The sequence below is a fragment of the Carcharhinus amblyrhynchos genome, chromosome 15, assembly GCF_965287045.1.
Source record: "Carcharhinus amblyrhynchos chromosome 15, sCarAmb.v2.hapA, whole genome shotgun sequence".
NCBI classification, from domain to species: Eukaryota; Metazoa; Chordata; class Chondrichthyes; order Carcharhiniformes; family Carcharhinidae; genus Carcharhinus; species Carcharhinus amblyrhynchos.
This window is the reverse complement of record NC_137338.1, coordinates 44,315,584-44,329,157: the sequence shown is the minus strand read 5'-3', so window position 1 is coordinate 44,329,157 and position 13,574 is coordinate 44,315,584. Positions and strand designations below refer to the sequence as shown.

Below are 13,574 nucleotides of genomic sequence, written 5' to 3'. Positions count from 1 at the left end.
CTATTTCTGATCAGAACTCCCCACTCACCTGACGAAGGAGCAGTGCTCTGAAAGCTAGTGATGTTTGCTACCAAATAAACCTGTTGGACTTTAACTTGGTGTTGTGAGACTTCTTACTGTGTCTACCCAAGTCCAACGTCGGCATCTCCACATCATATCATTTCCTGCTCCAGGTTTTCCATTTCAGACACTACCCTTGCAGTGTTGGTCTGGGTGCCAAGCAATACCAGCATTATCTCCTGTACCTGAAGACTGTGGGACTCCTCTAAGCAGCCTTGCAGTTGCAGGAATGTTACTCATAATAGTATAGAAGTGGAACTTCGCATTAACTTCAATGATTTCTAAAGATTTCCATCTGCGGGACATCTACAGCATATCCTATAAGAAACGAGGAATCAGGGACAGCAACTTCTGGATTTCCTAGTTTAATTGCACATGTGGGGGATTTCAGAAATTGCTGTCAGTTTCACAATTATAATGGTGATAAATGCTCATTGGTTTACCATTAGTATAACCACAAAGCTGGTATGTGTAAGTACAACGAAATTCAACATTTACAGCAAGTAATCAGCATGCCTACCCCAGTAGACCACTGCTAAACTTTCAATAGGTACTGTTGACAAGTATCACCATCCAATTTGCCTAAATTCAGCAGTGAATATATTGTACTATTTCTATTTACCTTTGTATGGAACAGTGTTATATCCAACATTATTGTACCTTTATAACCTCATCATTTCAGATTGGTTATGAATGACGCTTCTTCCCTTTTCAGTCCTGATTAAACCATGATAGAATGCAATGCACTGTGATATGGCTGCTTCGATCTTTTGCTCTTTTCTTCAAAACAGATAGTGCATTTCTTTTTAATAAGGTTAACCTTTGTTTGCTATGTTTGTCAAGCATTTCTGCTCCACGATGATGCCAAACCTGTGTTTTTTTTTTAATCCCAAAAAGTAATCCAAATTACTAGAAATTAAATGATTTGCACAAAGGAATCCAAACAAAAATATATTGATCAGAAGGCACTTAGTCAAAGAATATAAAATCTAAATTATTTCATCAACAGCTGGAAAGTGTTGGCAGAAAAATTGGATGAACCCAAAAATCATTTAAGAAAAAAAAGATGTTACAATGTGAAGATACTAGGATTGTTAATCCTGAAAAGAGCCTTCTTCAACCAAAGCCATTTTGTGATCTGACATATGAGAGTGCTGAATCAACACTGAAAAATAAAATATCAAGTGATTGTAATAAGTCTTCAAAAGTAGAAGTCCTTTCACCAAAATCCCATTATTTACAATTCCAGTAGCAATACACAGAATGCTACCAGTCAGCAGTCTACCTTCGGGAGTGTCAGAGAAACTGACACTCCCGGTTAAATGCAAGGAAATGGTTCCCTGATTCATCAACCAATTGGCTCCTTAATCAGGGATTGAGTCTTCCAAAAGGCCAACCTCAGTGGCCTGATTGAAGCCATTACAGTGATATATGTCAAAGGGTGAGTTGGTTGAATTACCCTCTCAGTACTTAATCAAGTGACAACCATTAGTTTGTTCTTTAGCGCATTAGAAGGCTGGAATTTTAACCAAAACTGAGTCTGTGCCTAAGTTACCAATCTCCTTGCTGCCCTGCTAGCTTGGAGAACAGCAAATACATCCAGGCCAATGAGCAACATGGAAATTTCCTGAATTTTTATTAACATTTCTGATTTCACTTATCAATAATTGGTTGCCGACGCCAACACTTCAGTTTTAAGAATGAATAATATTGTGTTATTTGCAACTGTAAATTGAAGTAAAACTGCCAGAGACAATTCTTGCACTGGCCAACTCTTGAGATCCATGCTAGGCGTCCAGCCCCGAGTGCTTCTCCCAACGCCGGGCCCCCTTGGCCAGGAATATTTCACTCCAGCGCCTGAACTCGCTGGAGTAAGGGGAGAAAATTGGGGCCCCCGGAAGGTTGGGTGGTGGTGGGGATAGGAAAAGGGGAGGGGGGTACCCCTGGGCATTGCTACCTTGGCAGAGCCAGCCTGGGCCCCCTGGCACTGCCACAGGGCAAAGTGCCAATGCCTAGGGAAAACTTTGGCACTGCCCACTGGAATAGGACACTGTAGAGGGTAGATTCTAATGGAGTGAAACCTCCAGGGATGATCAGTGGGGGGTGGTCGGGTCTCGCTGTCACTTTGCAGTCGGGATCAGTGGGAGAGGGAGGCCAGCGAATGGGGCTGGCCATCGGGGTTGGTGGGGAGGGGTGGAGATGATCGGCACTGTTGGCGGGGGGTAGTTTGGGGGGTGGAACTAGGGAGCGGGGTGGGAGATTGGGCTGTGGGGGAGGAGGCAGGACATTGAGGCGGGCTGGGGGTTAGTGGAGGGGTGGTTGTGGCTGGCCCGAACATGCTTGGAGGGGGTGGGGGGGACAGGTGATCAGGCCGTGGAGGGTGTTCGGACCAGCAATGTAGGAGGTCAGCAGATGGGCCAAAGTGCATGCGCTGATCTCGGTATTGACAGATCGGAGCATGTGCAGTGGCCGGCTCAGCACTATGCTGCCAGCCTCTCCAGTGTGAATAAGCTCCACCCACAGCTTTTTTACGTGATTCACACTGAGGTACTCAGCAGTGCACAGATTATGGGAGATTTTTCTCTGACTCCCACTGAAAAAAATTTACCCCAGTTTTCAGGTAAATTCGATATTTATAATTTTTTTTGGCAATCACTCTCTCTGCTTTGAGCCTTGAATCCTAAACAGGAGATTTTCCTTATATTCTCTTATTAACCTGCCCACTACAAATCCCTGTAGTTCAAAAGAAAAAAAGTCTCAGTTAAGGTAGCTGGAGGTAAATTTTACAAATTTTATTCTGGATTTTAAAAATTACAGATGATGAGCTGATTTTTATATCTAAATTTTCAATATGCACATCATTGCGTAGAACTCCACAGTTGTCATGCTAATTTCAGAAAAACTTAAATCTAGAATGTAAATTCTGGGAGATCACCCTCAGAAATGAGATCTCTTTCTATGTGGATATGATGCTGGATTTTCTGACATGGAAGAATAATTACTCCAGTATCAAAAATATGAATAGATAACCAGAAAATTATCTTTCGGATACTTTGCTGTACATCTGCTTTGATTGTGTACTGCATAATTTTCTGTCTCTTCTTTCCTACTGGCATTTGGTGTAGCTGCATTAAATCTGTAACTGGTTGGTTATATATTCCAACAGGTATTTTCTGAGTTTTCAGCAGTGTCCCATCCAATGACCTTGTCCATTTAAGTCATACTTAATGCTTCGTTATGGGGAAGGGAACACTAATCATGATGAGCTGTTTTTGTTCAAACCAAGTTTTTGGTAATCTTTGTGCCCCAGAAACAGTTTGTAATGCCGAAAGTGTTAGAAAGTGAAAGCATGCACGTTAGGAAATGAGCATGAATGCCATCTCTGTGCTGACACTGCTACCTATAGACCCGCACAAACCTACAAGGCAATTGAGGGCCAAGTCCTAGAGATGCTGAATCACCATTGAGACAATTGTCAAACTATCCATTTGCTGGAAGGACACCTGCAATATTCTGCACAGAGCAGCACTGTCATCAGTTAAGGTTACCTTTCACAACTATTATCTCTGCACCTACATGAGGCCCATCTTAGACATTATGTGTAATACCAAATTGCTGTCCATGAATGCATGAACTATCTCATATGTACTGTTCAGGAGAGCTCCCACTTAACAGCTCCCTAGGGTGGACACTTATACTTCATTTTGTCCAATAATGGATTCTTCAAAATTTGAGGAGCCATTATTAGACCCAGCTTGCTATGCTTTTATTATGTGGAGTTTCTTGTGCGGTAAGAGTTCCAGTTGTACATTGTTCCTGAAATGTTTGACTTGTTGCGATACAGCAAATATATTTTTCTCTGTCTCTCTCTGAGCTATTCTTGGACAGAATTCTCATGGTGCTGGAACGTGGAGTGTTTCCATTACAGAATCTTCTGCACTGACCTCATTAGTTTTGCAACTGGGTGTTTTGCACTGCAATCATAGTCTGCCATCCTACTGGATGAAAAAGTGTTTTGCATCACTGGCCTACTGTTAATGAAAGAAAGTGGACCTCTTGAAAATGAGAGTAGATCTCCGGGAGCACTCTGAGACTGGAAGATGGACCTCTTGAGAAGGAAAATGAATCTCCAGGAACATTCCGAAGCTGTAAGCTGCACACTCTCCAGGACACTGAACTTGGAAGGTCCAACTGCAGATGCTCCCTCCAGTAGTACTGTAGTCAGGAGTTAGGAGTGGTTTTAATTCTTAATCCTGCTATGAAAAGCAAAGCAAAATACTGTGGATGCTGCAAATGAAAACAAAAAATGTAGAAACAGAAAATGCAAAAAATAAAAACAGGAAATGCTAGAAATATGTTTTGTATTACCAGAAATTGGAAGGCAGACTCAGAATAATAATTGTTAGTACATGCATTTAGATCATATTGCAATTACTTAGTTAAATTTCCAATGATGTGCTCTTAAACAACTGCAGGGACTTAATTACATTTGATGTCAGGGGTTCAGGTAGTGAAGTAAGCAGCCACGGGTTAGCTGGGTATTCTGCACAGATGGTAATATGTAATGGGAGCATTTGATACAAACAGATTTTCTATTAAAATTCAGTATAATCAAAATCAATCCAAACAAACAAATTCAGTTAAACATCCAGATAAAGCAAAAATGAACAGCAAAACCATGTCTGATTTGATTTATTATTGGCACATGTATTAGCATATAGTGAAAAGTATTGTTTCTTGCGCACTATACAGACAAAGTATACCATACATAGAGAAGGAAAGGACAGAGTGCAGAATGTAGTCATAGCCAAGGTGTAGAGAAAGATGAACGTAATACAAGCGAGGTTCAAAAGCAGCAGGGAAGAAGCTGTTCTTGAGTCGGTTGGTATGCGTCCTCAAACTTTTTCCCAATGGAAGAGGAAGAGGATGGAAGAAGTATGTCCAGATGCGTGAGGTCCTTGATTATGCTGGCTGCTTTTCCAAGGCAGCAGCAAGTGTAGACAGAGTCAATGGATGAGAGGCTGGTTGCATGACAGTTTTTTGGTATCTTGGGCAGAGCAGGAGCTTTGCCAAGGTGTGATTCAACGTGAAATAAAGCTTCTAATAGTGCATCTGTAAAAATTGGTGAGTGTAAAATATATGATGTGGAATTTTCTGGCCCTGTCTGCCGTGGCTGGAATTATCCAGTACTGTTGTCATAATGTCTATAAGGAAAATTTTCTTGATCCTATTGTTGATAGCGTTGGTGAAACGGGTACAAAAGAACCATAAAATCTGCGTACGATTTATATTGTATGATTTAACGTGTTTTAACATGGTGTTCTGTTTCACAGCAAGTATTTTAGACCAACCTAAAGTCGTCTTGCTGAGAGTAAACCATGCTAATCTGAAGTCCACTGATTCCTATTTGATTGCTGTCTGTGGAGACTTTAAAAGTACCCTGTAATTAGGCAGGATGGTTACTTGCCAGCTGATATAGACACAATGGGCAGAGTGGCCTCCTTCTGTTCTGTAAATTTATACAATTTGCCATGGAGAAGCCCAAAATTACTGACAGAAACTTCTGACATGTGGAATCTAGATGTTGTTGTTGATTTCTGAGCTGTTGGTGAGCACTAACAGTTTCATCATTATTACTACTGCAAGATCCAAGCCAATATGAAGAATAATAGATCTGTCACAGTACGTTAAGATAAAGGAGACGATCTTACCAGAAAATTGGCAAAGTGTCACTTCTGTTGAGAAACCTGGCATGAAGCTGTCCAGATAGACTGACCAGTTTTCTGTCCAGATTTTGAGCCTCTTAATTTGAAAAAAAGATTAGTTGTGGTGTACGCCATCACTCTAGCAAAGTGGGAACTCTTAGAGCAGGGAAGCGATTCCATTGAGATTGGAGTGCCACCTTTAAGAGGTGTGCCCTGATCAGAACACAAGTTTTACCCCAACCCCTCCCCTTATCATCATAGGCACCAACCATCCCCTCACCCCACTTCCCTGATCATTGCCGGCACCAATATCCCTCCCATCTAATTTGTTGAGGGGAGATAGTTTGGTGAAGTAGGTGGATATACAGCTGCAAATTTCTTAAAATCTGTTAAAATTATGTCACCAGTAAGGGCATGGAAAATTGGAAATCACAATCTTGCCATAAGATTTGCAATTTTTAGTTTTCATTGGATTTTGAGCCCCCTCCAGCAATGGAGAGTCCCAGCTCAAGATTCCACCCGACATTTAATTGTTGTAATTATTTTGGCATTCATAAAATATTCAAGCTTTGCTGTCATGGTTTGTGACATAACTAAAATTGCCTATTTGAATTACTAATCCTTGTACATTGCCTCATTATGGTTTAAAGCACTTCACACAATGAATTACTTTTCAAGTGCATTAATTATAATCATGTAGTAATTTGCAGCAGCCATCTTGTGCCAGCAATGTCCCACGTACCACAGTGAAATGATGGACCAGCAAACCCGATCTTTAAAGGGTAAATGCTGAGAAATCTTTGCAATTTTTCACATAACACTATAGGATATATGATTGCTTTTATTCTGACACTAATTTTGGTTCATTCTGTACCAAGCTAGCTTCCATCATTTAAAATCCTACTAGCTGTTGGAAAGATATATTCAGAGGCGTTCAGATATTTAAATTGCCCCACAATATGCAAGTTAGCAGGATTAATGGGGTAATTGTGTGTGGGGTTACGGGAATGGGGCAGGAATTGGGCCTGGTTAAGCTGTACCTGTCAAAGAGTCACTGCAGATTTGATAGGCCAATTAGCCTCATTCTGCACTGTAAGAATTCTATGATTCAATGTACTTTTGGGTCCTCTGATTTAAATCACAATACCTTTGGGTCCTACATTACGTGGCATTGCTTTGATCTTCTGGTGACATTCACTTCAAACAATTAGCTTGGACTCTAAGCGTCATAATTTATAAAAATGAAAGAAATTTATATGTTTTAAAATACATCCTGTTACAATGTTTCAAGATTTCTCAGTTTTCCTTTCTGTTAATGTATTTAGTCAGGCAGCAAATATGGGAGAACAATAAATCTTAACCTTGGCTCTATATATAAGCAACAAATAAATGGGAAATGCATTCGAGATTGGAAAATCCCATGTCAATAAAAAAGCCCATACTCTGATCAGAGTCTCATTGCCAAGGCACCACGAAAGGTAAAGATTTTGAATTTAGACGCTTACTGCATCGCAAATACAGCTTGTTGAATAGGTGGCTGGAAAGATTGGAAAAAGAGTAAACACCTACAAATACAGCCCCAGGTAAACATGCAAACTATGTTTTTCCTGCTTCTTACAGGAACACTGGCTAAGGTTCCTTGATGGTAGAAGAAAACCTGATTCTCCTTTTGGCAGAGTGTTCATGAGGTCAGGTACCACATAGGTGCAAAACTAGGCTTACATTATACTTGTGTCAGTGTGCACACTTGAGGCAGGCGGAGGCTGGAAAGAGGTTGTATTATTCACTGGAAGACCAAATTGGTTTGTTTAATAAATCTTATTATCAAAAATGAATCATAACTGGATTTATTGTTACCAGGCTAATAGCCCTTTGTTGCAGTGGTAATCACTGCAAAAATGCTGACAGCCCCAAATACATTTCCAACAAAGGTTAAATCACATTGGCCACAAAGTGAAACCCCTCATCTGAGTTCCTGACCCCTGATCCATGTTGCTGTACTTATGAAAATAATTCTCATAATATTAGAAATAGGTTCCTCAGATTTACTTAGCATGCACATGTTGTGGCATTGTTAAACCACATCGGTCAGAGTGGAATTTGAATACTAGGGTCCATGTGTCACATCTCAAGCAGCACGAATATGACTTAGTTTATCAATTTTAATGCACTCTTTATACAGCTGTATTAAGTAATTATGTGCATGGGTGTAGTCATATGGATATTCTCTAATTGAAATTAGACCACAATATAAAAAATCATATCTTCTCAATACTAAATGATTCACTGTCTTTTCATTCTCATTTTGTTCTAGTAAATGTATGTGCTCTAAATGATGAGCCCTGTTCCATTTCCAATTCTACTCTGTCAATATTAAAATTTTCAACCATGGAAGAGAGGGCTGAGGGTAACACACCATGCATAATATATAATAACTGTTATAATTACACATACTGTTGAGATCCTAAAGGTATTGACGTAATATGCTGAAACTGTCAAGCTATCAAGTGCAAGAAATATTATGCAGCACAATTTGTTATTTTATATTTTTCCAAATATTTTCCCTCTTTAGATAATGCCAAAAGTCAGCTTCTTTAATTTGTTTCAGAACAGATCTTAGAAAATATTTGGTACAAAATTCAGGATTTTTACTTTAGCCACAAACAAAGAATGGAAAGGGAATTGTTGCTGAAGTTTGTATTCTTTGGACAAACACATATTCTGAAAGTGAAATCTATTCTCAAAGGAAGAATGTGGTATTGGGTCATTGCCACAGGGCTGTACTAATAACTATTGTCATATTGTCCCAATAAAAATCAAATACATGTTTTCATTGCTTGTTTTTATTTCCCACCTTTTTATTTGTAAAATTCTGACAAAATGTGAAAGGGAATTTTTTCAAGGTACTCTTGCATTTTCCAATGAAACTATGTTGTGTAAGACAAATCTTAAATTGACAGAGAACGATCATAAAATCTTAAATCAGAATTCACAACAAGTATTCACTTTTCTTTTTGGGTTTAAATGAGATTAAGGATATGAGTAAAGATACAGTTGACTGAACATTTAGGCATTTGTAAATATAAGCTGCAATGTCAATGGACCTGCTAGAGAGACAAGACCTGCACCTCTCATGACAACATTTGGGATGTTCAAAATGTAGTTGCATTCTAGGTTAGGACATGCAGGAAGATACTGTTCAATACACTGAATTTCATTTCCTTATCCAAGTGTCTTCTTTTGTTGTCATGTTTTTGAGTTGCACTCCAAGAAATTTGCAATGCTGTAGTTCCTGAGTTAAACCCAGTGGGCTAAATTTACCGCTCTGCTGTGGGCAGAACAGAAAATTTGACGGACCGTTTATAGGTCCATTGACATCAGGCTGGAATTTCCAGTCTTGAAGTGGGCATGACTGGAAAATCCTACCCACTAATACTGCGTAATAAGAGTAATTGAAATTTATTCCATTCTTCTATGCTAAATGTCACTCACCTTTTTAGATCGATATATGATTTTGAGGGGATTATCATTCATGAATATTTCTCACCAAGGTGTCCCCAAGTGACACTGCTCCCTCCTGGCTCTATCTAATTTGCTGAATCAGTACTTTATCCTTTCAAATGGCTTCTATTGTCACGCTGGTACAGCCACCTGTCCTGTAAGGTTCAGCCCCATCCTTACCCATTCCACCATTATTTACCTACTGTTTCCTGACAACATCTTCCAGAAAAGATGGTTTTCAGAAAGCAGGACTCATGTCTCTCTTCCCACATTCTTTCTATTTGATTTGACATTAACAACTTGGTCATCTATAATTTTCTCAAGCTCAACATGAGTAAACTGATGCAATATCCTATGTTTCTCACAAACCGCTCTACAATACTGGTCTCAATTTTGTTAACATTCCTATTTATAATACACTTGTCCCCAACCTTGCCAAGACCAATTTGCCCATTATGCCAGCTCTTGATGGGCCCAAAGATCCTCAATTTTGCCAAATCCTTCAAATGTTACATCAAATCTTTCCACTATCCTGCAACTCCTTATCTTCTTGGTTCTTTCCACCCTCTCCAAGTTCCTTCTCTATAGGTGAGGAGCACTGCACAAGGTATTCTTTTAGTGGCGTATCTACTATGTGAGTGTGAACCTTATAACAACTCAACTGGAGTCAGGTAAATGTAATTCATTCACTGATAGAATGTCAATTTTGTCCTCTCCAATATTTAATATTGTTAAGTTGTACTATGATTATACTGTATTCGGCCAATGTTGATGCTGATGGCTGAATTCTAATGCTTTAGTTTGAGTTGACTCGCTCAGAGCCGTCTCTGGAATCAAATTTGGTTCTCACACACAAATAACTCAGGAAATGTAAATTGTGATCCATATCATCTGCAATTTTATTCAATTTCACGAAAGAGAAAAAAATGACTGTGCAATATCATTGTTGTAAATAGTACATTCTTCTATCTTAGCCAGGGAAATTGAAGAGGAAGAGGAATACCTGGAAATCTTCATGATCAGCAGGTACCAAGCAGGTGTTTACCAGTGCAAAGCTGCCAATGAGGTTTCCTCTGCTGATGAGAAAATGGTCCATATCACTGTTAACTGTAAGTTGTTTACAAACTTTTTCCTTTCATTCCTCTTGTCTTTCCAAAGGAGAAAGAGTGCAGTGATTACTCAGGTGTCAAATGATTCAGCACATTGTTGAATTACATATGTTTCACATTTTCATATATAGAATCAATTTAATCACAATTAACAAGGCATTTTGCAAGGAAGTTTGAAAGAACTCCCAATCAATACGTTGATAATTGCACCAATTGACAAAAACATTTGCGAGTAAAAAGGCAATCAAACAAATGTGTAAATTGAAATTATAGAATCTATTATTATGAATTAAGTTAAATTGTCTTGTCTTGTATTAGTTTTCATAAATGTTTTATTGACGTAATACATAATTTTTCATTGTATTGAATATTGTTGAATTATGCAGATTACAATCATCAAGTGATCATTAATTTAAGTATATCACTTCCTTGAGTATATAATTTCCTAGATTAGTTAAAAATATTCCCATTTTTATAAATATGAACAACAATCAATACTTCTTTTGAACTCACTCTTGGCTTGTCATGTGGGACTGCATTTTAACCGAAAGAAGCAGATATGGTTGGGTTTTTTGGGGGTTAAAGTGTTAGGAATCAGTTTTTCGACACAAACCCACCTCCAAACCATTCATTGCCGGTTTTAACTGACGCAGGAATATCAGTGGATGATTAACCTGATGCAAGGGTCTGCATTGGAACCTTAAATGTGATAATCAGGCTGCAAGCTTCATTTTCTTGCAACCTTTAGAATTTAAGCTGGGTTTTTTGAGGATAGGGGAGGATGATTTGATTTTGATTTGATTTATTTTTGTCACATATATTAACATACAGTGAAAATTATTAATTCTGGTGAGCGATATACACAAAGCACACCATACTTTAGAGAAGGAAAGGAGAGAGTGCAGAATGTAGTGTTACAGTTGTAGCTAGGGTGTAGAGAGAGATCAACTTAATGCGAGGAAGGTCTATTCAAAAGTCTGGTGGCTGCAGGGAAGAAGCTGTTCTTGAATCAATTGGCATGTGTCCTCAGACTTTTGTATTTTTTCCCGACAGAAGAAGTTGGAAAAGAGTACTCCAAAGATGCATGGGATCCTTGATTATACTGACTGCTTTTCTGAGACAGTGGGAACTGTAGACAGTTTCAATGAAAGGGAGGGTGGTTTGTGTGATGGACTGGGCTTCATTCATGATCCTTTGTAGTTTATTGCATCCTTGGACAGAGCAGGAGCCATGCCAAGTTCTGCTACAACTAGAAAGAATGTTTTCTATGGTGGTAAATTCCACCAGACAAGGATTTGAAGGATATTGTGGATTAAAGAGTTAAGTACCTTTACACTACCCTTTCTCGATCCCCCAGTAGCTGCCCCTGGAATTTTTCATTCCCCACATCTCCCAACTAGACTACAATTCCTTCCTACCACCATGTTCCAATCTCCCCAACAACACCACTGGGGCTTGAGTCATGTTCCTCGGAACCCAGCCACGGTAGCACACTTTGTTACTCCCATCCCCCTGACCATGTAACTGATCCCTCCATAACCTTGCACCCATCCCAGCCACAGCACAGGCTGAATCAGTTGCAGTGACTTTCCACCAGACGAGAGGCTCCGCTGTCAATCCAGCCAAGCCTTCATGCAAAGAATTGATCACTGATGTGTGGGTCAATCTCTTGTGGGTCAGGTCAGTGGAATTTTGTTTCATATTTATCTATAAATTCAACTAATCCACTGGAGTGGCACAGTGGTTAGCATTGCTACCTCACAGCACAAGTGACCCAGGTTCAATTCCAGCCTCAGGCCACTGTCTGTGTGGAGTTTGCACATTCTCCCCATATCCATGTGGGTTTCCTCCCACAGTCCAAAAATGTGCAGGTTATGTTGATTGGCCATGCTAAATTGCTATTTAATGTCAGGGGGATTAGCAGGATAAATAGTGGGGTTACGGGAATAGGGCCTGGGTGGGATTGTGGTCGGTACAGACTCGAAGGGCCGAATGGCCTCTTTCTACACTATAGGGATTCTATGATGTGTAAGTTTATGCTAGATTACTGTAAGTCAAAAAACAAAAATGTTTGAACCAAATTCTGGCACTCAATCATAAGCTCAAAGACAATTGGTCTGTTACCTCTTAAGTGCTTCTGTATCTATCTTGGACTTCAAAGACCAAGTGAAAAAAAACCTTTTATTTCAGCCTCGATGCAGCTGCATCATTAGTCAAAGATCATTCTTCTCAGTGATTACAATTCGAGGGTGCCGACAATCACTAGAAAGCACAGATTAAGGAAGTCCAACCGTAACTGTTTATGTCTCCTATGTGTTTGGAATTATACATTACAGAAGGAAGTACAGCCACATCCATGTTCTATCATTTCTCCCTGATCTGTTTGAGGGATCTCACTAAGAGCTACGCTGTCAATGTCTGGGCATTCGAGTTCACGGTCTACTAGTGCTGTCTGTCTCTCAGGTTATTCCAACTATCGGATCACTTTTCCACCTAAGAAAATGGTTCCAAGATATCCTGATACCATTTGAGATTGAAGCACTAACATTTAATTCACTATGTGATAGTCAGGACTAGGTATCGAAAAGATGTACACATTACACATATCATGGCTGGCAATTGCCGGACAGATCCCCGACACAATAATTTGCTATTAGCACCTGAGGCAGCCCGCAAAACAAACAGACAGCCACAACAATTACAGGGAAAATTCAAGACCTTTGGCCAGTCAAAAGACAGCTGAGCTCAAGAAATTTTAAAAGCAAATTTTTTGGAATCTATCGGAACAAATGGCTCTGCTGTCAAGCAACATCCAAGGTGACTGACAACCATTGAAGTCTATCACACTCATACATACGAGGAAATCCTTGGACACATGACTAACAAGCACCCAAGTCTGGTTTGATGAAAGCGATGTAGAAAAAAGCAAACTCATTGGTTTTAAACAAGTTGTATTTCAAATCTGTTAACAGAGCCGAAACTCCATAGAAAAAAATCCACCAGACAGCTAAAATTACAATTCAAACAACTTACCATTTTAAGAACAAATGATGGACAGAAAAGGCTGAGGAAATTCAACTCCTTGATAATATGCATGACATAGGAGCCTTTTTTAAGGCACCCAAATAAATCTATCTAACTACTACTTACGGGGCGAAAAACTGCAGCAGGCGACGGTGCAGAGGGACCTCGGGGTCCT

At 39.5% G+C, this 13,574-nt stretch overlaps 1 protein-coding gene across 2 annotated transcripts in view; it reads left to right on the top strand.

Annotated features, from left to right (window-relative positions):
• lsamp (limbic system associated membrane protein) overlaps nt 1-13,574 on the top strand; it is a 771,666-nt gene that overhangs the window by 641,928 nt on the left and 116,164 nt on the right. For both annotated transcript variants that reach the window (XM_080203901.1, XM_080203900.1), the window contains exon 4: nt 10,241-10,375. In XM_080203901.1, the coding sequence (XP_080060027.1) occupies nt 10,241-10,375 (135 nt within the window). The remainder of the gene's footprint in view (nt 1-10,240; nt 10,376-13,574) is intronic.